General features: G+C 50.1%; 1 protein-coding gene across 8 annotated transcripts in view; it reads left to right on the forward strand.

Annotated features, from left to right (window-relative positions):
* The window catches only part of Pfkfb4 (6-phosphofructo-2-kinase/fructose-2,6-biphosphatase 4), a 50,078-nt gene that overhangs the window by 3,906 nt on the left and 19,069 nt on the right, over positions 1–27,103 (forward strand). For 4 of the 8 annotated variants that reach the window (XR_013105631.1, XM_076917630.1, XM_034483967.2 and 1 more), the window contains exons 2-9: positions 7,289–7,405; positions 7,546–7,642; positions 13,540–13,606; positions 15,562–15,636; positions 15,961–16,017; positions 16,517–16,638; positions 18,482–18,689; positions 19,277–19,423. Coding sequence is in view for 7 of the 8 variants with exons in the window: in XM_034483967.2 (XP_034339858.1) it covers positions 7,289–7,405; positions 7,546–7,642; positions 13,540–13,606; positions 15,562–15,636; positions 15,961–16,017; positions 16,517–16,638; positions 18,482–18,689; positions 19,277–19,423 (890 nt within the window). In the remaining variant the exon portion in view is untranslated. Of the gene's footprint in view, positions 1–79; positions 259–288; positions 950–4,021; positions 6,264–7,288; positions 7,406–7,545; positions 7,643–13,539; positions 13,607–14,585; positions 14,685–15,561; positions 15,637–15,960; positions 16,018–16,516; positions 16,639–18,481; positions 18,690–19,276; positions 19,424–27,103 lie in introns of those variants that run through there. The other 4 variants (XM_034483965.2, XM_076917631.1, XM_076917632.1 and 1 more) reach the window with 4 other exon arrangements.

Consider the following 27,103-nt stretch of genomic DNA (forward strand, 5'->3'; position numbering starts at 1 on the left):
TTGGGTGGAGCCTGTTAGTACTGGGGCGGGCCTGCGAGAAGATTGACAAGAGTTGGAGCCGCTAGAGGGGGGCGGGGCCGGAGGGGCGGGACCTCGGGTGGCCCGAGGTGGCCCGGTTGCTGGGTGAGAAGCAGCGCAGTCCGATTCATCCCAGCCCGGGGATGGCGTCCCCACGGGAACTGACCCAGAATCCCCTGAAGAAGATCTGGATGCCGTATAGCAATGGGAGGCCCGCTCTGCACGCCAGCCAGCGTGGTGGTAAGACGGGGTCCGCAAGGAGAGGAGAAGGGTAGTGAACCCGGATGGGTGGGTAGACGGCCTAGACGAGGGTCTCGAGTGGAATGGCAGGAGACTAGTAGAGAAGAAGGCACAGGTGAGGCTATTGTAACTGATGGGCGGAGTCGGGAACAGGTGAAAGGCTGGGAACAGGTGAGGGGGAGTGACCGTGGTGCTGTAACAGTGACCGGCAGAAGTGTGGTGGAGCAGGAGTGGGGACAGATGCGAGGGGACATGTCAGTGTGTTGGAGGCTGGGTCTGGCCACTATTACCTTGGGAAGGGACTGACCCAAGCTGTTTCCAGTGCCTGGGTACAGGAGAGGACTTCATTCGTGGTCTTTCCTCTCTGCTGGCCACAGAGTGGGCTAGCCGGTAGTCTGGCTGGAAACTGAGTTGTGTAGCTCCAGACAAGACAGTTGGCTTCTCTGAGCTGAGAACTTTTGAAAGCCTAGCCATGGGTTAGTATTTCTCAGGTGCCCCTTGGTTTTAAAAACCAACGTTTTAGAGAAATTTCGGGGGAGTACAGTTGTCTGGACGGAGTCAATAGGAAAGCACACCATATGGACCTATCTCTCTGGCCCTGGATGTGGAAGCACCCACTTGAGTTCACTGGTAAATAACTGCGCAGGAGGTCCAACATCAAGGAGCTATGCTGAAATCTGTGGATTGCTAGGTGACTTACCTCTTCTGGGATCCTGGGTGTTTTCAGCTACTTCCTTGGTTTTTCTGTTCGTTCTTAAATGAGTCTGTAACTTTTTATTGACAGGAAAAAGAAAAGAATTGTTTTATAAGTAACTCAAATATTGTAATGAATTTGCAGCTTGGCAAAGACCTCAGAGAACATCTCGTACAACTGGTGGAGCAGATATGGAAATGGAGATCAAGCTGTTGTGTGATGTGCCAGGGTCTCTGTGCATTCCTGAAGGCTGCTGTGTGTGATAAGGGAGGGGAGGGTCCTCTGGGCTTCTGTTGCCAAGGCCAGCCTGAGGCTGTGACTTTGACCATTACCATAATGAAAGAGGGTGGGGGTGGGGAAGTTGTGTGTATATGGGCATAGTTCATAAGCAGACTGTGTTCCTGTGGGTGGTGGCTCTCACCACAATATGGGTACTGGTAGAGCTGTAGCTGTCCAGAGACATTCCAAGTCCTCAGGGGCTGTGGATTTAGCCTGGCAAGTTTCCAAAAGGAAACATTAAGGCAGAAGCTCCTTGCCAGTCTTTATTAGGACAGTGATCTAGACCAGGGGGTGGGCGCCTCTGTTAGAGAAGGAAGGAGTGGGGACCTGGACTTTGGGGGACAGTAATGCTCAAGCCACATCCTGGACCAGCTGTGTGGTCTTGGATAAAGAGCTAATCCTTAGACCCCAACCTAGGATGAGGCCAGTCTCATTTTTGCCTCTAACAAGTGGAAGCCAGCCGGGCGTGGTGGTGCAAACCTTTGATCCCAGCCCTCAGGAGGTAGAGGCAGGAGGATCTCTTGGAGTTTGTGGCAGCCAGGTCTACATAGTGAGTTCTAGGGTAGTCAGGACTTTGTAGAGTGAACCTGTCTCAAAAAACAAAACAAAACAAAACAAAACAAAAGAGGAAAAAAAGAAAAGCAGAAGCAGATCTCATCGTGACCAGTCTCCTTTTTGCCTATATCAGAGTGGGGGACTGAGGTGTCAGCCTGAGCCAGTCCCTTGTGTCTGCTCCCAAGGCCAGGCCTGTACATCTTTCTCTAAGTTCTAAGTGTAGGATTGAATCGTGGCGCTTGCGCCACGGCTGCGGCACATGTCTTTAATCCCAGGGAGGCAGAGGCAGGTGGATCTCTGAGTTCAAGGCCAGTCTGACAGTGAGTTCCGGGACAGCCAGGACTACACAGAGAAACCCCCATCTCAAAAAAAAAAAAAAAAAAAAGAGCCAGGCGGTGGTGGTGCACGCATTTAATCCCAGCACTTGGGAGGCAGAGGCAGGTGGATTTCTGAGTTCGAGGCCAGCCTGGTCTACAGAGTGAATTCCAGGACAGCCAGGACTACACAGAGAAACCCTGTCTCGAAAAACCAAACCAAACCAACCAACCAACCAAACAAACAAACAAAAAAAGAGCCACAAACAAGTGTCTCTCTTGTGTAAGTGGAGGGCTTGTCAACGTTACAGTGTTGGAATAGTCTTCGTTGTAGACTTACACTTTTCTGGACAGGAGGTGACATGGCTGAAGATGAAGCTTGCAGATGTGTGTCCTAGCCAGGGGTCCCAGAGGTCACAGCACACCCAGTCAGCCCCTCTGTGCAGCATTTTACCCTTTGCACAGTGACCTGGGGCCAGGTTGGAAGACTGCCAGGACAGTAAAGCCCCTAGAGCAAGGAAGGATAGCCTGACCAGCACTTTCTGGGGAAGAAAGAAACTGCCCACTTCTAGTCCAGGCTGGTGGTGGGTTTTCTCTGCTCTCTAGTCCCCAGCTCCTCAGCGTATAGGGGCCAATTGATAAAGCCACATTCTCCAGCCTAGAACACCATAAGCAGCTGATACATCTGATACATTTATAAAATCCAGAGCCATGCCAATGTATCTGGAAGCTTTAGTCTTCCTTACCATTGGAATCCCAGCTTAGACCTTCAGGAGCTCTGAGGAGATGGGACGGGGATGAGGGACCCCAGTACCATGGCAGGTAGGACATTGTTTTATCTTTGTTTTTGAAAATGTAGTAAACTGGGCTAGTGTTGACCTTGTGGATGGTCTTCTTGCGTCTGTCTTGTCTGTCTGTCTTTCTTCCTTCCTTCCTTCCTTCCTCCCTCCTCTTTCTTTCTTTCTTTCTTTCTTTCTTTCTTTCTTTCTTTCTGAGTTTCCTATATTTACTTATTTTATGTGTTTGAGTTCTTTTGCTTTCATGTATGTCTGTGCACTCTGTGTGCTTGATGTCTCTAGAAGTCAGAAGAGAGCACCAGATACTCTGGAACTGGAGTTATGGACCCTTGTGCTCCTCTGGATGGGCTCTGGGAATCAAACCCTGGTCCTCTGCAAGAGCAAGTGCTTTGCTTTTGAAAGAGAGGGTTTCCTGTGTGGCCCTCGCTGGCCTGGAACTCACTCTGTAGGCCACCAGCCTGTCCTCAAACTCAGAGATTCGCCTGCCTCTGCCTCCAGAGTGCTGGGATTAAAGAGATGTGTGCCTCAACACCAGGGTAAGAACAAGTGGTTTTAACTATTGAGCTATCTCTGCAGCCCTAGTCTTGTTTTCTAGTGGTTTCTTTTAGTGACAAGATGGCACAGGGTGTAACAGGACTTGTGTGTCTACACAGGGCACCCTGAGAGTCAGCTTATGTCTCTGAGTGGGACTGTCTTGTGATGTTGCTTAATTTTGAAGAGTTCTTCCTTCCTCAGTCTGGCCAAGATGGTGGGAGAAGGTTTAACCAATTCAGGTGTCTACCTGGAATCCACTCCAGGAATTGTGGCTGTGCCTTTGGCAGAAGTGCCTGGAAATAGGTAGGCAAGCATGCAGTCTCCATTGCAACAAATGCCTCAGGCCTCTAGGCTCCGAGGGCTCTGCGGCCTTCAGTAAATTTATGGAAAAAGGAAGCAGAGAAGGCTGAGTTGACAGGTCTTCTGACTTCCTTCTCTCTGTGTGGTGTTATATGTGTTCTGTGTCCTGGATACCAGATGTTGGAGTCTTTGTGGGCCCAGGGCTTGGGTCTGGCTGCATATCCCACCTTCCCCCCCTCCCCCCCCCCCCCCGCTCTCAAGGTCTGCTGTGTGTCCCCCCTCATTCTGCCCTGTGTATAATTTCTTCCCTCAAGGGACTATCTCCACATCTTGCTGTGGTAGGCAGGGCTGTCATGAATGTTCTTGAACTTTGGTTTGCTTTGATTCTTTGCTGGGAAGCTTATCTGAAGGAGCAGAGGTGATCACCAATTTATTGCCTTGTTTTGTGCCCAGATCCAGTCTGCTGCCCTGACTGCCCACCTTGTGGGTTGATGGAGGAGGGGAACAGGGGCACTGTCACCAGAGACTGTAGAAGGAGGCCCAAGTCTGCTCTGGGAAAGTAGATGTTGTGCTGTCCAGTTTTTACTTGACACAGGCTACAGTCATCTGAGAGGAGGGAACCACAACTGAGAAGATGCTTCTGGAGAATCCGGCTGCAGGCCAGCCTGTAGGGTGTTTTGTTAATTCGTAATTGATGGGGGGAGGGCTTAGCCCATTGTGGGTGGGGCCATCCCTGGGCTGGTGGTCCTGGGTGCTATAAGAAAACAGGCTGAGTGAGCTATGAGGAGCAAGCCAGTGAACAGCACCCTCTGTGGCCTCCGCATCAGCTCTTGCCTCCAGGTTCCTGCTCTGTTTGAGTTCCTGTGCTGACTTCCTTCGGTGATGAGCAGTGATATGGAAGTGTCAGCCAGATAAACTCTTTCCTCCCAAGTTGCTTTTAATCAAATGGTGTTTCATCACAGCAACAGAAACTCTAAGACAGGTGTGAAGAGTGGGTACAGTGCCTCAGTCTTGAAATCCTGAGTACTGCCCCTGAGCGAGCAGTGGTGTGTGTGTGTGTGTGTGTGTGAGTGTGTGTGTGTGTGTGTGTGTGTGTGTGTGTGTGTGTGTGTGTAGGGTTTATAGGTGGGGCAGGCAGATGGATTGCCCCTGATAAATGGCTGATATGCTCTCTTTAAGTTGCTTCAGTGTCCTGGTCAGCCTGGACAGGAGTTGTGCAAATAACGGACTCCAGAAGTCTGCTGGGCCTGAGGAGGCAGGGCCTTGCTTAACTCTAACCTTAGCCAATACTGAGGTTATTCTGCAAGTGTCATAGCTCTTGCTCAGCCCATGTCTCCTTCTTCCCGGACCCCCTGGGGTTCTGTGTTTGGGTCATGCACAGGAATGGTGCCGCCCACATCCCAAGACCTAAGTGTAGTTGAGGCTGAAGTACACTTGTGTCCATAGTTCCGGATGCTGCCGGGGCAAGGCAAAGGGCACAGCTTCTCAGCCGTGCTCCAGCTTTTCCTTGGGGAAAGTGCTAAATCATGCTGATGAGGGCAAGACTCAGAGTTGCCAGAATCAAAATAGGGACGGAAGCTTGCCTGATTACTGACACCAGGTAGAGCTGTCCCTGAAGTCTGTGTTCTAGAGAGACAGCCAGGGGGTTCCTTATAGTCTGACAAAGGAGGGTAACCGAGTGGGCAGAGAGACAGGGCCAGTATACCACATCTGCTTAGCAGTCTGTCCCCTCTGGGTTTTGTTTTGTTTTGTTTTGTTGAGACAGAGCTTCTTGGTGTAACAGCTCTGGCTGTCCTGGAACTTGCTCTGTAGACCAGGTTGGCCTCAAACTCAGAAAGATCTTCCTGCTTCTGTCTCCCGAGTGCTACGATTAAAGGAATGAGCCACCACCACCCAGCCATCCCCTCTGGTTCTCCTGGCCTGGTCCTATGGGTGATGAAAAAGAAGGCTCCTGTGACTAGGGTGGGGTCACATGTGGTCACATTGGAAGCTGAGCTGAGTCAAGAGCACTCCTGCTGCTTGGGCATCAGTCCTAAGCAGCTAAAGCGCAGGGATGCTGTGGACAGTCTCCCTGCTCCAGCCTTGGCAGCTTCTCAGGGATGCTGTGGACAGTCTCCCCGATCCAGCCTTGGCAGCTTCTGTGGTTGACACCCCGACTTAGTAGCATGCGAAATGGGGATGAGCAGACTATTAGAGGATTGTCATTGTTGGGCCTCTGCCTCGGTCCCATGTGACTCTCACCTTGATGTGCTTCTTGTCTCCCCGCTCACAGTTACCAAGCATCCATGCTGGGCCAGGGCCACGGGTGGCTCATGCACTACAGGGATACTGTGGTTAAAGTCATCCCCTGGGGGCGATGCAAACCAGATCTACCCCTCCTCCCAAGGTCCCAATGACACACAGAGGTACAGCTCCACAAGTTCAGTCTGAAAAGCCAGTGAGTTAACTGGACCTACCGAGAGTAGGTGAGGGATTCTTACATGGGTGTGGTGCTTACGTGCAGCAGGTGGTAGGAAGCAGCCGGATACTCAGGTGAGGGTCTCCCAATGCTACTCACCCCTCCATGAAGGATATAAACAACAACCCTAGCCAGGATAATGCTTTTGCAAAGGGCTTAGTTGGTGGTTGCTTGGCTTGGTGGACAGTTGCAAGTAACCGGTATGCCAAGGAATCAGTCCAGAGAGGGTAGTCGTTAGTGAGGTGACCAAATAGGGGGTGAAAATGCCCCAGGTTCACATGGAGGTGCTCTTGGGAAAGGACATGTTGAAGGGAGACCTTCCAAGCAAAGCTTTGAAGAGCAAAAAAAATTCCCCATCAGGAGACCATGGTGGAACTGGCACAGGATTACATGGAGGTAGATGGAGATTAGGGTATGGATTCCTACGTGAGAGGTGCAAGCTTTGGCTCCGTCCTTTGGGCAGTGGACAGCTCCCTAACAGTGTCTAGCTGCTGGCCTGTGCCTTATATACACACCGCTGTGTGCTTAGTGTGCTTAGGGACAGAGCGGCTGCTGAGGCTCCAGAGCCCAGACAGTCTTGGGAACAGAGAAAATGTCAGCCTACGACCAACTCTGGAGGTTCTTAGCTGTCTGACGCCAGGAAGCCAGGGAAGTACAGCTGCTACCAATCCTGTGCCCGGAGGTGATCCAGGAGCCGGCGGCAGTGTGCCTGAACTAGCTGCTCTCCCTGTCCCTGTGACAAAATACCCTAAGGAAGGAAATGTTTTTTCTGGCTCACAGTTCAAGGGGATAAACCGTCATGGTAAGGAAGTTGTGTGGCAGACTTGAGGTGGCTGGTGACATGGTGAGGACCAGAGAGATGGATGGATGCTGTTGCCCATCTTTCTTCGTTTGTTTGTTTGCTTTCAGTCCAGGACCCCTGCCCACAGGATGGTGCTATCCACATTTAAGACAGGTCTTCCTACCTCGGCTAACCTAATAGAAACTCCCTCATAGAAACTCCCTCATAGACAAGCCCAGACATTTGTTTCCATGGTGACTGTAAAGCCCACCAACGCGACAATCCACATTAACCATCACAGTACTGCTTGCCTTCCAGTCTGCATGACTAACTGCCCGACACTCATCGTCATGGTGGGCCTGCCAGCCAGGGGCAAGACCTACATTTCTAAGAAGCTGACCCGGTACCTCAACTGGATTGGTGTCCCTACTCGGGGTGAGGCTCCAAGGGAGTCATGGGGGGACTATTGAGGGAGGGGAAGAGAGAAGCCTGGGTGGTGGTCAGGTCCCAGGGAAGAGCTCTGGGTAGGGGTTGGTAGAGTTGCTGACCTGTGAAAGCTGAGTCTCTCCCCCCAGAATTCAACGTTGGTCAGTATCGCCGGGCCATGGTCAAGACATACAAATCTTTTGAGTTTTTCCTCCCAAACAATGAAGAAGGCCTGAAAATCAGGAAGTAAGTGTGGTGAGGGTGAGGGGGGATGAGGTGGGTGAGGGGGGACACTGCTGTAGAGAAGGCTTGGTAAGCTACAACCCATTTGCTAAGAAGCACCCCCTCTCTCAAACTCTGGATGCTCAGGCTTCTCCTGAGCTGCAGTGGCACTCAGTGCAGTGACTGATGGGCCTGGAATCACAGAGATCAGCCTGCCTCCATCTCTGGATTGCTAGGATTAAAGTGTGTGCCCCATGCCCAGCTCTAGGTCTGGCTTCTTAACCTCTCAGGTTGTAGAGAGGTTGGCTTATAATGGGTTTAGGGTGCAGCCTCCTGATGGCTGTCTCTTCCCTTCCCCACCTTTGGTAAGGACGTTCTATGGGAAGGAAGGGTGGAGCTTCAGGGAGAAGAGAGGCTTACCCAGGTCATGTCAGGGACCATCGCATAGCATGGAGGCCCTGCCTGTCTACCCCAGACTACCCTAGAAGATGCAGGCACAGGATAGACAACTCTCATGAGTGCTGGAGTATGTTTGTCCTGTGCTTGGCATGTTCTTGGCATGTACCAGCTAGGCCTTGGTTATGGTTTAGACGGAGTAAGTTGTTGACACTCATGAGACAGAAATTTGCCTGTGATCTCTGTCCCCCTCCCAATTCAGACATAACTTTTTGAGGAGTGATGACAGGCCCTTCTTGGAAAGGACTGGTGGCATGCTCGTGAAGCCCTGTCCTGCCAGGCGTGGCTTTGCACACCTTTGATCCCATCACTTGGGAGACAGATGCAGACAGATCTGAGTTCAGGGACAGCCTGGTCTGTATAGTGAGTTCCAGGTAGCCAGGACTACAGAGTGAGACCTGTCTCTAAATAACAACAGAAATAAGCCTTGTCCTATCTTCACGTCTGTTGCTGTGGTAAGACACTAGAGACAGAAACACCCAAGAGAAAGCTTAGGGGAGAGAGGTGTGTTTGGTTTACCATTCCAGTCCACTGAGAGAGGTCAGGGCAGGACTCCAAAGCAGCTGGTCACATCTACAGCTCAAAACAGAGAGGCGATAAGTCTGTGCATGCCTGCCTGCCCAGCCTGTTTTTCACTCTTAAATACGGTTCAGGGACCAGGTCACCATAGGGTGTCACCCACATGTTCAAGGCGGGTTTCCCCACTTTTCCCACTTCAGTTAACCTTTTTTTTTTTTTTTTTTTTTTTTTTAGTTTTTATTTTTTTAAATCGAGGGCTGGAGAGATGGCTCAGTGGTTAAGAGCACTGCTCTACCACGGGACCCAGGTTCAATTCCCAGCACCCACGTGGCAGCTCATAACTGCCTGTAACTCCAGTTCCTGGGGACCTGACGCCTTCACACAGACATAAAATGCAGACAAAACACCAGTGCATATAAAAATAAATAAATCTAAAAAAACAAAAAAACAAAAAAAACCATCCCTCACAGACATGCCCACCTGATGCGGACAGTCTGTCCTGGAGACTTTTTCCAGGTGATTCTAAGACTGCATCAACTTGACAGTTACTAACCACCACAGGCCTTCCCCCCCCCCCCCCCCCCCCCCCCCCCGTCAGCTAAGGGTACACAGACTTGCCTCTGCCATCTTGGTAAGACAGTAGTAGTGACTTCCTCAAATCAAGCCCAGCCTCTGGACCTGGAGCTGCCACCTGGGTACTAGGCTACCTATTCTCTCTATGGCCACCAGGGGCAGGAGCGCCCCACTATGTACTTGAACCTGCTTCCCTTGCTCTTACATCGTAGGAGTGAGACCAGGTAACTCACCCAGAAGGGAAGTCTGATATTTAGATAAGAGTAGAGGCTAGGAGATATACTGATATTTGGACCTACTGTGTTCTTGATGTCTGCTGTCCATTGTCCCCATTTTATAGGTAAAGAAACTGAGCCTCACAGAGACCAGGAGTCTCATACACTTCTGTATACGTTACTTCACATTTGTAGTTGCTGAGTAATTTTGAACATAAGTCTGTGTACTACTAGAAACTGTTCTCACTGTTGAGTTTGGCGGTCCATGCCTACAGTCCCAGCACTTGGGGGGTGAAGGCAGGAGAGTCAGGTTCAAGGTTGGCATAGTTTAAGGCCAGCTTGGGCAGCCTGAAGACCAAAAACCAATTAATTAAACAAACAAAACAACAACAACAAAAACTTCTCGTCATCCACTCACTCAGATAGCTATCTCATGGCTAGTAGGTCAAAGGACACTCAGGTGCAAAATCTAAAGCATTGCCAAGGTGCAGGCCCTGTTTGCGCAGGGGCGGTACCTTCCCAGGTGTGGAATCTGAGCTTAGGCAGGGATAACATTTTTGGGGGCCATTCAGTCTGAACTGGAGGACTGGTGTGTGTGAATATAGAGTTTGTGGTGTTGGTATCCCCAGCCTGCCAGCTGTTTTCTCTGGGGAGTAATTGAAATGGAGAAACCCAGACAGAGGTGGGGAGAGCTAGCCCAAGCTAGCCCAAGACCACCTGCTAGGACGGACATTCCTGTTTTTTGTTCTACACCTAAAGCCTGAATCTAGCCACTGGGCCACAGGGTCAACTTCCACGGACCACCCTGATATTTGGACCTACTGTGTTCTTGATGTCTACGTTACCTCTAAGTAATTGGAAAAATAAAAGCACCAAAAGTAGTTTTTATTTTGTTCTTTTTGTTGTTGTTTATAGTACTGGGGATTGAACCCCGACCTTGTTGATGATAGATTGGCTGCACCCCCAGCCCAGGCAGAAGGAATTTTTGTTTTGTTTTGAGATGGATGCCACAGTGGAGCTCAGGCTGGCCTTGAACTTGCTACATAGCTCTGAATGACTTTGAACATCTGATTCTCTTGTCCACACTTTCCAAGCGCTGGGATTACAGGCATTTGCCACTGTGTGTGGTGGGACCAGAAGTCTTAAAAATAGGAAGCCTGAGAAGAAAGGGCAACTTTCCTAGCTACGCACCCATTGCTGAGGTCTCAAGAGCTATTTAACATTCAGATATACAAGACCACTCAAGAGGAAGGTGTGAACAAGTATGTGCTGCTTCTATGCATCTATGCAGGCACATGCACACGTATTCCACCATCTTCTAGGCACATGCACACGTATTCCACGAGGCACATTTCTATTGCGTTTTCTTAGCGTACATGAGCTCTCTGTGTCTACTGTGGACACATAACCTCACGTGGATACTTTATACACACATATCTACATACACACAAGCCTACATATCATATGTGCACATGGGTATGTTCATATACATACACAACCCCTAACACAAGTAGCCACTCTGTCTCTGAGAGTGGGCTCACTTTTGAGTGTGTGTTATTGAGTCATACACAATCTGCATTTGCTTACATCTGCATACCAAGCACACTTGGACCCTAAGAATACCTTCAGGTTTGTCAATTTCCCAGGACTCTCGGCTAAGGTACATTGCTGCAAACTGACAGAAAGGAAAGGCGCATGGCGTGAAGTCGACAGGAACCAGCATGTGAGCGGTCTCCTTGCAGTCCCACAGGATGCCCTCAGTTCATCCAGCAAGAGTCCAGGGAGCCCTCACACACAACACCAGACTCGCAAGCTCATATGCGGGCACAGTATGTTCGTACAGACCTGCCCACACATGGACACGCAGCACAAGTAACTGTACACTCATCCATGAGTATGCACACAGGCCCCCAAGATGGTCTCCTGGTGTTTCCTTTGAAGCCCTGGGATTCCTCCTCCACAGTAGATCCACAATCAGAACAGCTCACAAAACTCAGCCCAGAACACGCTGATCTCCAGGCAGTCAGTCAAATGAGCCAGCAGGGCTAGTTTCTGGACTCAGAATTTAGATTTTTGGCAAAAGAAAACTTTCTTTAAAAACTTTTCTTTTACCCTTTATTTTATATGTGTGAGTGTTGTGACCTCATGTATGTCTATGCACTACATGCCTGATCTCCTGGGAGGTCAGCAGCACCAGAAGAGGGTGCTGGATTCCCTGAACTGGAGTTATAATGGTTGTGAGTTGCCATGTGGGTGCTGGAATAGAACCTGGGTCCTTTGAAAAAACAGCCAGTGCTCTTAACTACTGAGCTGTCACGCTAGCTCCTTAAAAACATTTTTTTTTAGAGATTAAATTTTTCTTCCATTTTATTATTTTTGTATGTGTCAGTGTTTCTGCATGTGTGTATCTGTATGCCACGCCCTCGGAAACCAGAAGAGGGCGCCAGAATCCACAGAATTGGTTGTTGGTGCTGGGATTTGAACTTGGTTCTCTGGAACAGTAGCCAGTGTTCTGAACCATTGAGCCATTTCTCTATCCCCCTAAAGATTTGCTTTAATGCCTGCCTGCCTGCCTGTTTGTCTATTTTGGTTTTTCAAGACAGGATTTCTCTGTGTAACAGCCATGACTTTGTAGACTAATTAGCAGAGATCTACTTGCCTCCTCTTCCCAAGTGCAGGGATTAAAGGCATGTGCCACCATACCCTGGCTTTCTTTTAATTTTTAAATATATCTCTCTCTCTCTCTCTCTCTCTCTCTCTCTCTCTCTCTCTCTCTCTCTCTCTCTCTGTGTACATGCCACGTACATACAAGAACCACAGAAACCAGAAGAGGCATGGTGTCCTCTGGCCTTAGAGTTGCCTAGTTTTGCATTGTCTGATGGGTGCTGGGAACTGAACTCTGTCCTCTAAAAGCTCACAATTTCCATGGACCACTGAGCCCTCTCTGCAACTCCCAGAGGAAAGCTCTTTGCAACTTTAATCGAAAACCCTACAGAGCACAGAGGATCACTAGGAGGCACGAGAACACAGCTACCTAGTGGACCTGGCTCCACAGTGGCGTCCATGCAGTATTTGACACTGACACACGGGGTGGGGTGGGGTTGCATGCATCTCCTGAGATCATAGACGGGAGGAGATCTAGCACTATTCTGTCAGTAAGTAAGGAGCGGGTGGCAGGGCTTGCCTGGAGTGGGCGGTGCCCTGGGTTCCATCTCTAGCATTGCTGGCTTTAAAAAGGGAGGCGGTCATAGATAGGGAGTAAAAGCACTGCCCTCGGGAGGCATCGGCAGGTGGAGCTCTGTGAGTTCAAGGCTAGCTTGGTCTATGAAGCAAGCTCTAGGCCACGCAGTGCTATGTAGTGAGACCTGCCTCAAGCAAAACAAAGTAAAGATAGCTTTGTTTCTCCAGACCCTTAGGAGGAGTAGATGAAGTGGGAAAGGCCTCTACACGTGGCAGTCATTTTATAGCAAGTGAGGCATCTGAGTGCATCGTTGTACATGATCATCCAGGGTCAGAGCTGAACGGGCACATTACTGTGCTAGAGTAGAGAGGACGGCACCCTGCTCCATCAGGGGTGGCTTGTGGAGTTCTCTCTTCCAGGACATATGCAGCCATTGTGTCCTTCCTTGCTGCCCTTGGCCCAGCACACAGAACATCTGATTGGAACGCATTTATCCCGGGGTTGGAGACATGGTTTCAAGGTTAAGAGCACTGGCTGCTCTTGCACAGAATCTGAGTTCAAGTCCCAGCACCCACATAGTGGTTCACAGCCACCTGTAACTCCAGTTCTGGGGGATCCAACACCCTCTTTGAACTCTGAAGGTACCAGGCACACACACATGGTGTACATCATGCAAGCAAAACGCTCATATGCACAAAGTAAAATAAGTAAACCAAACATAAATTAATTCACGAAAAGTACTTATCTTGGTAATCATAGGCCAAGCATGACAGTTAGGAGTCATGAAGAGGAGTGACAGCGGGTCCCAATAAGACGACAAAGGAAAGTAGCGTTTAGAAAACCTGATAGCCTCACAGCAGATGAGAGCCACAAGCTGATGGATGAAAAGGGAGGACACCTGAGGGCTGTCTGCTCTCCTGTCCGTGGTAGTGTTAAAGGTCCGATGCTAGGTTCACTCTGTGTTTTCTCTCCTAAAGGCAGTGTGCTTTGGCAGCCCTCAGTGATGTCCGGAAGTTCCTCAGTGAGGAGGGGGGACATGTGGCGGTAAGTGTGACACTCTAGTAACAGCCAAGAGTGAGACATAGGGCTGTTACATAGGGCATTCCCCCACCTACCACTCTATCCACCATTTGCTCATCAGGCATCCGGAAGGGAAGCAGGGTGGGATGGGTGTGCCCCTGCACGCCTGAGGGTGCCAGCCAGGGACAAGCATGAAGAAGGAAGTGTCTGGGCCTGCCCTTTTCCCCTGCACTTGTAGCTACGTTTAACTTTGCAGTCCTTCCTTCCAGAAGTCAGCACTGGCAGTGGTATACCTCAGTCTTCCACACATATAACTTCTGGTTTAGGAGCCCTGCCCATATTGTTTACCATCCCAGAAAGCAGCTGAGGCCGGGTGAGGGAATTCTACCAGGATGATGGCCCCTGCAGTCAGATGAAGTGTGGGACCTGGGAGAAGAAGGGCTCTCCCAGCCCTGTGTATCACATCCCTACCACTTTCCCCTTGGAGCTGTGCCTCCTGGAGCTCTCTGACCCCAGCTGCAGCCTGTACCCATTGCCTGTGGCACAGCCATCACTGTGTGGATGCCCTTCTCCTCTGTCCTGGGGAAAGCCCCTGTCCTGTAACACAGGCCCCTTCCGGTTGCTTTGCTGACCTGTTTGTTTTATTGAAGTGAATCCCACAGATACATTTCTTCAGTTAAGTGGCTGGAGGTGTAGCTCAGAGTGCTGCCTAGCAGGCATGGAATCTGGGATTTGCCCTCCAGCATGGAATAAACTGAGCATGGTTTTGTGTGCCTGTAGTTTCAGTACTACAGAGGTAGACAGGAGAATCGGAGCATCCTTGGCTGTATAAGGAGCTGTAGGCCAGCCTGGGATGCCTGAGAGCCATGTCTAAACAGCAGAAAAGTGCTTGGGAAATACTTAGGGTGGGGCCTTGCCTAGCAGCAATGTCCTGTTGCTTGTCTGGTTCATTAGTTGGTTGGTTGATTTAAAAAGCAGAAACAACAAAAACAGGGTTTTTCTGTGTACCCCAGGCTGTCCTGGAACTTACTACATAGACCAGACTGGCTTATAAGTCAGAGAGATCTGCCTGCCTGTGCCTCCTAAGTGCTGGAACTAAAAGGTATGCCATCATGCCTGACTTATAGTTTATAGACCAGGCTGATCTGTCTGCCTCTGCTTCCCAGTTGCTGGGATAAAAGATGTGTCCCACTACGACCAGGCAACATTTCTCTTTTCTGTGCATGTGTGTGCAAGTGTGCCACAGCACAAGTCCAGAGGTCAGAGGGCAACTTACAGGAGTCCTGGTCTTCCTTCTATCATGTTGGTTGGTTGGTCAGGAGTTGGGACTTCTGGCTTGGCCAGTGTCTCTCTCGCTCTCTCTCTTTTTCCCTCTCTCCCCACCCCTTGTTAGGGGTAGTAGCACATACTTGTAATCTCAGCACTTGAGAAACATAGGCAGGGGGATTGTTGCACGTTTGAGGCCAGTCTGTCCTATACAGTAAGTTCAAAGCCAGCCTGGATGGCATAGTGAGATCCTATCTCAGCCCCTCACAGAAGAGGTTTAGCTCACAGTTTGAGGCTGAAGGTACCAGATTGGGCACCTCCCCAACCCCAACCCTTTGTTAAGGATCTAAATAGCATCATGGCAGAGCCACTGAGAGATAAGAAACCACAGAGCTGGGCAGGCCAGTCTTGCATCTCTCTTAGGAGAACTTGAACATGAACCTCAGGAGAAAAACCACATCCAAATCTCAGTACCAGGTTTAGCTGGTTTTGCTAGATTTCACTGGTCACGCATGAATTGAGCGGCTGCTGTATGCAGAGCGATGCTGAGCGCGGTCCTCTGTGTGAGTCTGCAGGGTGACAGGCCTGACTTGGCCTGGGCAGCAGGTATCCTGGCAAGAAGCCCAGTCCCCAGAGAATGCCTGGGCTGCAGCCCTGGGCAGACTTTACTTCCCTAGGGCCAGAGTCCTGAACTCACCCCAGTTTGGTCCTAGGTTTTTGATGCAACCAACACCACCCGAGAACGGAGAGCGATGATCTTTAACTTTGGAGAACAGAATGGCTACAAGGTGAGATCTTCCGGGCACCCTCCTTAGCTGAGTTGTCATATATCTGGACACTCTGAGGCTTCTTTTGCACCTCCTGGTGTTCGTGAGCATTGGGCATCGGTGGCTGAGTGATTTGAGAGGGAGGTGTAGTCCTCTCCTCCTGGAACTTGCTTTCCAGGGCTGTAGTGGGAGAGCCCAGGATACAATGACACCTCCTTTAGCTACAAGATGCTCGAGCTAGGTCAGCATGGCCGTGGGTGGACGGGGAGACCTGGGAGGAAACGCAGATCCCTAACCGTGTCTGTGGTCCTGTCCCTGCCCTCCCTGCCTCCGTCCCTGCTGTAGACCTTCTTCGTGGAGTCTATCTGTGTGGATCCTGAGGTCATTGCTGCCAACATTGTGGTGAGTGGGACATCTGACTTCCTTGGGGATGGTAATAAGACAGGTGCCCTGTGACAGTGAGGTCCCTTTCCTGTTCGGGCTGATACTTGGGCTGGCCTTCAGTGTGCCTCACGGGCCTTCATTCTGGCTCCTTTCGCATTCCTTGCTGTCCCTTCCCCTCCCCCACAGACCCTGGACAGCACAGAGGTGCCTCAGCCAGGGTGGGCTGGGTCTCTCTTTGAGACTCCCACTTTTAGTCTTTGCTCCTCATTTATCTAGAGTGGCCACATAGGTCTGAAAGATAATTCAGGAGAAAGAGCCCCAGGCTTCCCACTGAGCCACAGGGTGAAAGGCTGACCCAGACTAGAGAGCTTCAGGAAGATTCCAGTGGGAGCAGTCTCCAGCTAGGCTCCAGCCTCAGGCCCCCAGCCCTGGCCTGGCCTGGCCTGGCCTCTGGCCCCACCTCTCTGACCCCTGCCTAGCTGTGCTCTTGCTTTCTGGCTCTGCCTGGCTCTGACAGCAAGTGAAGTTGGGCAGCCCTGACTACGTCAACCGAGACAGCGACGAAGCCACTGAAGACTTCATGAGGCGTGTTGAATGCTATGAAAACTCATATGAGTCGCTGGATGAAGACCTGGACAGGTGGGTGAGAGGCCCCCGTGGCCTGCAGAGGCCCTGAGCAGGTTGGGGGGAGTCCACTTGGCCACCTCATGTGGCTCCTGTGGTGGTCGCCTGAGGGTGGAAGCACTCCAGAAGGCCAATGTGGTCTGACTGCTTTTGTTTCTTTCCTTGGGGCAGAAGTTGTTGGCCAAAGGTGACTTACAGAAAGAACAGCTCTTACTCCTTCCTGTGGAGCTCTCTGGGCAGGATTTTCTCCTGTCCTGTCATAAAGTCAAACCTAATTTCTATGCAGGAGGCCTTTCCAAAAGGCGTTTGCAAACACTTCTTTCATCGTGCGCTTGCAGAAGTGGATGGGAGCTAGCCAGGGCTAGCCCATGAGCAGCAGTCAGTGGCCAGTGCTGGTCAGGTCCATCTGCCTCCCTCTGGGACAGAACAGCAAGCAGGAGTGGCCAACAACCTTCAGCTCCAAAGTGGGTGCCCAGCTGAGGGTCTTGCGGCTGGGATCGGCAACACCTCCAGCCAACAGACCAGATAATGAATGGTTTATTTAGGGTTTGGAACCCTGCTGCAGTTACTGACTGTGCCATTGTGCTACAAAAGAAACTGTAAATAAATGGCCATGGGCGTGTTCTACTAAAACTTTATAGAAAACAGCCTGTGGGCGGCATCTGAGTTGTTGGCAGTAGTGTGCCTCTTGGCCTAAGTATAACCAGCAGCAGTGAGGTAAGTAGCCGTGAGGCTGTGGTGAAGTCTTAGTCACCATAAATCATAATTACAGAAAGATGTGGGAGTGGAGGGTACACAGCATCAAGTGAAAGGCTGGAGTATAAATATGCGTTTGGGTGTTTATAATTACATAAGAATATATAATGCATATGAACCAAGGGGCACGAGCAGCTGCTGGAGGGACGGCTTCTGGGTACTCATAGAATAGTGCCTGTGTTGACCATGGCTGACACGTCTCTTCCCTCTGTTGGGCTCTGCAGCCAAGCTGGAGCTGAGTGGCACTTAGGCCTCTCCCTGTGTGGCTTTGTTATTCCCTCTGGTCTCCCCAATATCACCTCTTGTCATTCTGCAGGGCTACTGCACTAGTAGGGTTCATCCTGAACTGCCCCAGTTAGACCTGTCATCAAACGTTGCTCCTGGTTTTATTGGTAGTGTAAAGGTAACAAGCATACAGACAGGGAGAACTCACATGAGAATATCCGGGGAGCTCTCAGCTGTTTCACTGCCTGTTCCCAGCACTGCTAAGTCACCCCTCCCCACTGCTGCCAACATAAGTGTGCTCTAAGCTGAAGCCTTCCAGGTGCAAAGTAGAGAGAGTGGCCAGCACAGTCCTCCGGTGCTTCTTGGCCATTGGATGCCTGATGAGGAGGGTGGCAGCTCCTTGGTACATAGATGACCTTGACTGTGTGCCTGGAGGAGAGGGTCTCTGGGGGAAGGAAAGCTGCTCAGGAGCTTTGGGGAGGACAGTGTTTGCCAGCTACTACCAGGTGGACAGCCGTAGGAACAGCTGTCTCTGGTTCAGTTTACCAAGCACAGAGGGAGGCAAGAAGGGGTCTGGGAACACACATGCAGCAGTAAAATCGTGACATGACTTCACTGACCACTGCTCTAGCTGTCCCCTTTAGCATGATGAGTGTTGACCGCCCCACCCCCCCATCACAGTGCGTGTATGTGTGTCACTGTGGTGTGTCACAGCTGCCTCACCCCGTCACTTGCACACCAGCTGATGGTCCTGTGTGTTGTGATCTCAGATCCAGTGGGCAGAGTTGCAGGCTTTACAGCTGGTTCCTGTGGCTGCCGGTGTGCTTCCAAGGGCCTGGCCACCCTCACAGGCTCTCTCTACCTTCTCTCTGGCAAGGGATCTGTCCTACATCAAGATCATGGACGTGGGACAGAGCTATGTGGTGAACCGTGTTGCTGACCACATCCAGAGTCGGATTGTTTATTACCTCATGAACATCCATGTGACACCCCGCTCCATCTACCTCTGCCGGCATGGGGAGAGTGAACTCAACCTCAAGGGCCGGATTGGTGGGGATCCTGGACTATCTCCCCGGGGCCGGGAGGTCAGTGTGTGTGTGTGTGTGTGTGTGTGAAAGAGAGAGAGAGAGAGAGAGAGAGAGAGAGAGAGAGAGAGAGAGAGAGAGAGAGATGGGTGATGCACATGTGTGTGCATTTGTGCATTGGTACCTTCGGGCGGCGGGATAGATATAAGGGGCTTCTATAGCCAATGTGCAGTTGCGGTGGACAGTTGTTATCCGGTGTAAAATGTAGCGAAGGGAATGAGGCATTGAGCAAATGCACATGAGCGTTTTCCTGGCAGGATCACACTCCCTTAGAGTGGCCAAGAGTCCCAACTGAACAGCTATGGGCTTGACACAGTTCAGGGGGATATCAAGGACTCAGAAGAGGTCACATGGCCTTGGGGCAGTTGATCAACATGAAGGAACCTGACAAGTCTGGGACTGCTCTAGGGGCCTGGGAGAATGCACAGAACAGTACTCGGATGTCTGCATCATTGGGAAGTTAGTGTGATTTTTTTAAAACTAAATCTACTTCCTGAGTTTGGGCAGGACCCTGTGTACCCTATGCTTTGGGGTCGTTTGAGGCAGCCCTGGACCTGTGGGGCTGAGTATTCTGTAATGTGTTTCAGTTTTCCAAGCATCTGGCTCAGTTCATCAGTGACCAGAACATCAAGGATCTGAAGGTCTGGACAAGCCAGATGAAGAGGACGATCCAGACAGCCGAGGCGCTGAGTGTCCCTTATGAGCAGTGGAAGGTCCTCAATGAGATTGACGCGGTAATTACTGTCCCTTCCTCCCCTGTCTGCCTCCTGGGCACTGTCCTGTCCACTGGGTCAGGGAGATCTGCCTTCCCTAATTTGTGCTCAGCATGGTCTGGAGAATAACGTAGGGTAGTCATAGTTTTAAGCTTTTAAAAAATGACTTATTTTGTGATGCTGGTTGCTCTTGTGGCTCTTGTGGCTGTCAGAGGACAATGTACAGGAATTGGTTCTTTCATCCCTCTCTGTGGGTCGGTGGCACCTTTACCCACTGAGCCGCTCACTGGCCCTACGCAAACGGATAAATAGTAAGTGGCATGCAGAGTAAAGAAGCCCAGTGCTCAGTCATCATCAAATGGGACGCCCAAGCTCCAGCTGTTGGCTGAATTCTGTTAGCTGTCGGCTGCAGCTTCCTATAGAGCCCTGGGCAGAGCAAGTGTCTTCTCAGGTGAAGCTCCTTATGTAAAAAAATAAATATAGCAAGCCAGGTGGGGCGGCGCATGCCTTTAATCTCAGCACTCAGGAGCACTCAGGTGGATCTCTGAGTTTGAGGCTAGCCTGGTCTACTACAATGGGAGTTCCAGGACAGCCAGGGCTACACAGAGAAACCCTGTCTGGATAAAGAACACAAGAACAATGGCAACAGGTAGGGATGACATCACCAGATCAAGCATTCGAGACGCCTGTGGGAAACTGACTGGGGACATTGGAGCCGACAGCTAGAGTTGCCCATTGAGCTTTCTCTCTGTGAATGAACTTCCCACAGCCAGATGCTGGACTTTTCTTTCCACTGTAGACATTTTTATACTGTTATGGGGTCTGTTTAAATGCAATGTAACTCAAGCACCAGGTCAGTGCAGATGACAAAAATTTACTGTAATTAAGCTGCTACTGATCGATCAGGGCTGCAGAACAGACTCCAATAAGCCAGAATGCCACAGAATATTTAAGCTTGCAACATCTGTGCCAAGTTATTGCCAACCAGGGTAGGGATTGGTCCCTGGGCCTGGGAACATGAACTCAGTTTGACCCTGCCAGCAAGATGGAGAAGTTGTCCTTGGGAAGGCTGGACTCAGACAACTGTCTCCTTAAAACAGAAGCTGTTCAGCTATTAGGAAGTCCCCAGGTCCCCTAGGGCCTGAGACCCTGAGCTATGATTAATTGGAGTCTGAAAACAAACCAGCAGGATTTAGAACAAGTTTCTCCTGCTTGTTCCCAACAGCATCAATATCAGGATTAACAACAGTAACTTGTCCTCATGGTTAAGCCCTTCCAGAGTTAGATCTCAGCTTGCAACTACATATAACTCTGGTTACACAGAAGTTGATGCTCTCTTCTGCCCTCTTCAGGTACACACACACACACACACACACACACACACACAAATAAAAATTAAAAAATAATTTTTAAGCTAATCTTTAAGAAAGACCTGGGTTGATTTTCATTCCTCCGGCATGGAGGCTCAGAACTATCTGTAACTCCAGTTCCAGGAGATCTGATGCCCTCTTCTGGCCTCTGTGGGCACCAGACATGCACTTGGTGCACAGGCATAAATGCAGGTAAAATGTCCATACACACTTAAAAAAAGAAGAAGAAAAAGTAGGCCAGGTGTGGTGGTGCTTGCCTTTAATCCCAGCACTTGGGAGGCGGAGGCAGCTGATGGATTTCTAGGAATCTGAGGCCAGCCTGGTCTACATAGGCAGCCAGGGCTATGTAAAGAGAACTTGTTTCAAAAACAAAAAAAATTAATGTGAGTTAGAAATGGTTGACCTTCAAGCTGTTCTCAAGGACACAGTGTTTTCACCCTGGGGCTTATGTGCAGTTCTCTTCCCACCCTGTCACAGAGTCAGGGGCCAGGCCACCCACAGACAGTGGAGGACACTTACAGACTTGCTGAAAGGAGGGCGAGTGGGGTAAGCCTGATTCCAAAGCCAGCTTCTCAGTGACCGCAAGCAGCACATGACAGTTTACCAGTTATGATTTCTTACTGTTCCTTAGCTCTCACGTTCTCCTATCGTGCATTTAAACTATCTAGGTTGTTCTTTTCTTCTCTTCTTTCTCCCTCTTTTTTTGACAGTACTGAAGACCAGACTTCATACTTGTCAGACAAGCTCTCTGCCAGCTGTGCTGTGTCCCTGGTCCCACAGGTGCACTCTCTGCCAGCTGTGCTGTGTCCCTGGTCCCACAGGTCACTCTCTGCCAGCTGTGCTGTGTCCCTGGTCCCACAGGTCACTCTCTGCCAGCTGTGCTGTGTCCCTGGTCCCACAGGACACTCTCTGCCAGCTGTGCTGTGTCCCTGGTCCCACAGGTCACTCTCTGCCAGCTGTGCTGTGTCCCTGGTCCCACAGGTCACTCTCTGCCAGCTGTGCTGTGTCCCTGGTCCCACAGGTCACTCTCTGCCAGCTGTGCTGTGTCCCTGGTCCCACAGGTCACTCTCTGCCAGCTGTGCTGTGTCCCTGGTCCCACAGGACACTCTCTGCCAGCTGTGCTGTGTCCCTGGTCCCACAGGTCACTCTCTGCCAGCTGTGCTGTGTCCCTGGTCCCACAGGTCACTCTCTGCCAGCTGTGCTGTGTCCCTGGTCCCACAGGTCACTCTCTGCCAGCTGTGCTGTGTCCCTGGTCCCACAGGTCACTCTCTGCCAGCTGTGCTGTGTCCCTGGTCCCACAGGTCACTCTCTGCCAGCTGTGCTGTGTCCCTGGTCCCACAGGACACTCTCTGCCAGCTGTGCTGTGTCCCTGGTCCCACAGGACACTCTCTGCCAGCTGTGCTGTGTCCCTGGTCCCACAGGTCACTCTCTGCCAGCTGTGCTGTATCCCTGGTCCCACAGGACACTCTCTGCCAGCTGTGCTGTGTCCCTGGTCCCACAGGTCACTCTCTGCCAGCTGTGCTGTGTCCCTGGTCCCACAGGACACTCTCTGCCAGCTGTGCTGTGTCCCTGGTCCCACAGGTCACTCTCTGCCAGCTGTGCTGCGTCCCTGGTCCCACAGGTCACTCTCTGCCAGCTGTGCTGCGTCCCTGGTCCCACAGGTCACTCTCTGCCAGCTGTGCTGTATCCCTGGTCCCACAGGACACTCTCTGCCAGCTGTGCTGTGTCCCCGGTCCCATAGGTCCACTCTCTGCCATCTGTGCTGTGTCCCTAGTCCCACAGGACACTCTCTGCCAGCTGTGCTGTGTCCCTGGTCCCATAGGTCCACTCTCTGGACCAACAAAATTTATTTTGATGCTATGACAAAACTTTCAATATCTGATCATTCATCGGCTAGTTAATGTAAACATCTGTCCATATTTTTCCTGTGGATCTATTTTCTTTTTATATTACATTCATATATGACATGTGTATCTGTTTACATATCATGTTAATTTAGTTATAGAAGTTTTCACTGTTTATTAGTCATTGGATCTGTCTGTCTGTTGATCAGTTATTTTCTTATGCTTGTTTGGGAGCATAGCTATTACTCTGTGACCCAGACTGGCTTGGAACTCATTACCCAGAGCTCCACTGTCCTTGGATCATGGCGCTCTTCCTGTCGAAGCCTTCTGAGTGCCAGCATTGCAGGCATGGACTACCACTCAGCTCTTTTCTTTCTTACAATCTTATTTGTAGTCTTTTGCTTTGTGTCCCCTCAAATTGGATTATCGCCTTTTTATTGCCGATTTATAGGGGGCATTGATATATTCTGGATCCAATGCCTACCTGGTAACTTTTCAGCAAGAGTCAGGCATGCCGGAGAGATTGTTTTTGCTTTTGTTGGGCAGCTACTGATGGGCAACCTTTGGCTAGCTGTGAACTCACTGTCTACTGGGTTGTTGATTGAAGCACTCTGGTTTTCAGTGCCAGAAGCAGAAGTCTTTAATGGATGTGAATCTCAGAATAATCACTCACCCTATGTCACGTTGAATGATTTTGTTGGGCGACGTGAGGGATGGGCTGTAGGAGATAAACAGGCATTCACTGTGAGATAATGAAAGCCGGAACCTGGCCAATGCCAGTAGGAGAGGAAGGGGTAGGTGAATTTGTCCATTTCATTATTTATCCATCTTCTTCCAGGATCTAGGACTAGGTCCTGAGGGCCGGGATCCTGGTGGAGATGCATGGAGACATAAAGGACAGTAGCATTCAGGATAGCGCCAGGTTTCCAGTCACTGGGCTGGGCTCTGGCAGCGGAGATGAGTCACCTGAGGACGGGAACTGTGCCCGCCTTATGTTACCTGAGGATAGGAACTGTGTCCGCCTTGTTCACCATATGATAGCTGCTCAGGAAACATGTGCTGAGTAAGAGGGAACACCTGGTGGGTGTTCAGCAGTGGATGCCCAGGTACAGCCTGGTCTCTAAGGAGAAGGCAGAGCTTGGGTAGCCTGCACAGGCGAGGTTCTGGAGCCTGCCAAATGGGTTCAGGGAAGCAGGGACAAGGTCCAAACCCTGGGGAGCCCCAGCGTTGAAGGGTTCTGTAGGCAGCTTTCGATGTCCTTCTGCTAAGGTGGAAGAGAAACCTGTGAAGGCACAGAAGGAGACTGTAGTCAAAGGGGCACAGTGGCTTCAGGGTGGGCACTAAAGCCAGGCCCCAAATTGACCATTGGAATGTCACCATGGTGTCACTGGGGTTCTTGGCATGAGCCTGGTGGTGCCCAGCTGTACCCCACCAGTGCCGGGGCCCTATATAGTTTTCAGTTTATCTCTTAAGTTTTGGAGGCCTTAGTCTTTGTAACGAGGATGACCTGGCCCTAATTTCCAACCTTTGCCTTATGTTTCTTGTATCTGCATCTGCTCTGGCAGGACACAGGATGGGCAGAAGGGTGCCCTTCTTTTGTTAATTGAAAGGCCCTATCTCTCAGGCTTCTGTCCTTCAGGGTGGTGCTAGCACTGGGCTGATCCCATCCCTGGCTTGTTTCTAAAGGTTATTATACAGAATTTCATTTGTGTATGACAATAAAGAATATTATGCCAGGTGGTGGTGCATGCCCTTAATCTTAGCACTCTGGGGACAGAGGCAGGTAGATCCAGTAAGTTCTAAGCTAGCCAGGGCTACATAGTGAGACCCTCTGTAAAAAATAAAAGTGGGGTTGGAGAGATGGCTCAGCAGTCAGGAGCACTGGCTGTTCTTCCAGAGGACCTGGGTTCAATTCCCAGCACTCATGTGGCAGCTCACACTTGTCTGTACCTCCAGTTCCAGGGCATCTGACATGCTCATATAGACATACACATACACATAGGCAAAACATTGATGCACATTAAATAAATGTGGTGGCACACACCTTTAATCCTAGCATCCAGGAGGCAGAGGCATATGGGTCTCTGAGGAGTCGGACAAACTGGTTTGCATAGCAAGTTCTAGGCCAGGTAAAGCTATAGAATGAGACCCTATCTGAAAAATAAATTAATTAAAACTAAAAGAAGAGAAAGTGGGGGTCATTAACTATCTAGTCCATGTTCAGAGTATACTAATTGTCTTATAAGTCTTTTCATAGTTATTTTGTTTAAATCAGAATAAAACCAGAGCCGTGCAGTGGTGGCGCATGCCTTTAATCCCAGCACTTGGGAGGCAGAGGCAGGCAGATTTCTGAGTTCAAGGCCAGCCTGGTCTACAGAGTGAGTTCCAGGATAGCCAGGGTTATACAGAGAAACCCTCTCTCGAAAAACAAAAACAAAAAAAACAGAATAAAACCAGAAATTCTGTTCTTTGCAGCAACTTGAATGAGCCTGGAGGACATTACGTTAAGTGAGATAGGTAGGCGGGCACAGAAAGACAAGTGTTGCTTCATCTCACTGCTGTGGGAAAGAGAGGAACTGAGAACACCAGAGACTGGGGGGGGGGGGGGGGGGGGAAGGGAGGTGTCCTAAATCTGAACAGGCAGGTTGCAGACGCCTGAATTTTCTGATACTAGAATAGGAATTTGGTGTATTTTCTGTCTTTTCTGAGATTGTGGCTGGCTAGAGCTCTGTATTCTTTCTTGTATTTTTAAGAGTTTTTATTTGCATTCATGTATAGACCTGTGTGAGTGTCTGCCACCTGTGTGCACTTGGCTGTCCACGGAGGCCAGAAGAGAGCCTTCCAAAGCACTCTTACACACTTAGTCCCTTCAACCAGCACAGATTAATGACCTCACTGCTGCCGTGGTTGGGAGCCTGGCTGGGTGTGGCTGGGCTCTCTGCCCAGTTTATCAGTGTGCAATTAGAGCATCAGCCAGGAAGTCTGTCTTTTCTGAGGCTTGGGGTCTCCTTCAAGCTCATGCTTGTGTTCAGAATTCATCTCCTTAAGGCTATAGGAGTAAGCCTGCTGACCTCCTAGCTGCCCTTTTCCAGGATCTGGGCTCCATACAGGCCATACAGACAGACAGGCCGTACAGACAGGCCGTACAGACAGACAGGCCATACAGACAGGCCAGACAGACAGGCCAGACAGACAGGCCAGACAGACAGGCCAGCCACAATCCCTTGCCATGTGGACCTTTTAGAATTTGGCAATTTATTTCTTCAAAGTCAATAAAAATGAACCTCTGTCTCTAAATTTAGTTACTAAAATGGAATTTTACAAGACATTGTGACTGGGTGACAGCTTGTCACCTTTGCTGTGATCTGTTGGCTTAGAAACAGGTCTCAGATCCGGCCGTAAGGACCTTGGGGAGAAGCCCCGAGGGACACGGGACTGTGGGACTCTGCCATCAAGCTCTGATCTTGTCCCTGTTCTCACTTTCTGTTCCTCTCCCCCTCCCCCATCAGGCACCCTTTCCCTCACACCATCCAGTGGTGTAGGCAGTGGGAAAGAAGCAGTTGCAACTTCAGTTGAAGCACATTTGTTCTGTGTTTCTGTTTATGGCTACAAGGTACAGGCTAGGTGCTAGCTTACTGTTGTCTCTTCATTTTCTGTGTGGTGGAACTTTTCATAAGAAAAGTTTGTATGTATGTATATCAATTTCGGCTTCTGTAATTATATCCTTCAAATTCTCTGCATCCTTAGGGTTTTTCTTGTTTGGTTGGTTTTTTTTGTGAACTTGATCATCATAGTAAGTGGTCTTAGATTATGATTATTTTCCTCAAATTTCTTTTTTGTTCTCTATATTTTACTGTTTGCTGTGCATATTTTGATTTAAAAAAAATATAAAATAATGTGAGTCTTATAGCTTGTGGGTTGGGGATAGCTTAGTTAGCACAGAGAGCCCTCGGTAGACTTCCTGAAAGTTCATAAAGTGGTCCTGGTGGCATGTACCTTTGACCTCTGTACTAAGGAGGGTAAAGACAAGAAGAGTGGACGTCCAAGGTCACCATTGGCTACAGCTTAAGGTCATCTCGGGCTACCTGAGACCCTGGACTAAAAAGGAAAACTTGGTAATATGAATTTGTGGTCCATAAAAAGAAACAGATTTTTTTCTTTTTTTTTAAAGATTGATTTATTTTATGTATATGAGTACACTGTAGCTGTGTTCAGACACACCAGAAGAGGTCATCAGATCCCATTACAGATGGTTGTGAGCCACTATGTGGTTGCTGGGAATTGAACTCAAGACCTCTGGAAGGTCAGCCAGTCCTCTTAACTGCTGAGCCATCTCTCCAGTCCCAGAAACCGAGTGTTGCGGCCCGAGCTGCCCCACATTTGGGAACCCAAGTGTCTCTGACTGTTCTGTCAATGTTGGGACCCGCACTGCCAAAAGCCTTGGGGACTAACTTGTTAGCCTGCACTGCCTCAAGCAGCTCCGGTCC

Source organism: Arvicanthis niloticus, chromosome 21, assembly GCF_011762505.2.
Source record: "Arvicanthis niloticus isolate mArvNil1 chromosome 21, mArvNil1.pat.X, whole genome shotgun sequence".
Classification (NCBI taxonomy): Eukaryota; Metazoa; Chordata; class Mammalia; order Rodentia; family Muridae; genus Arvicanthis; species Arvicanthis niloticus.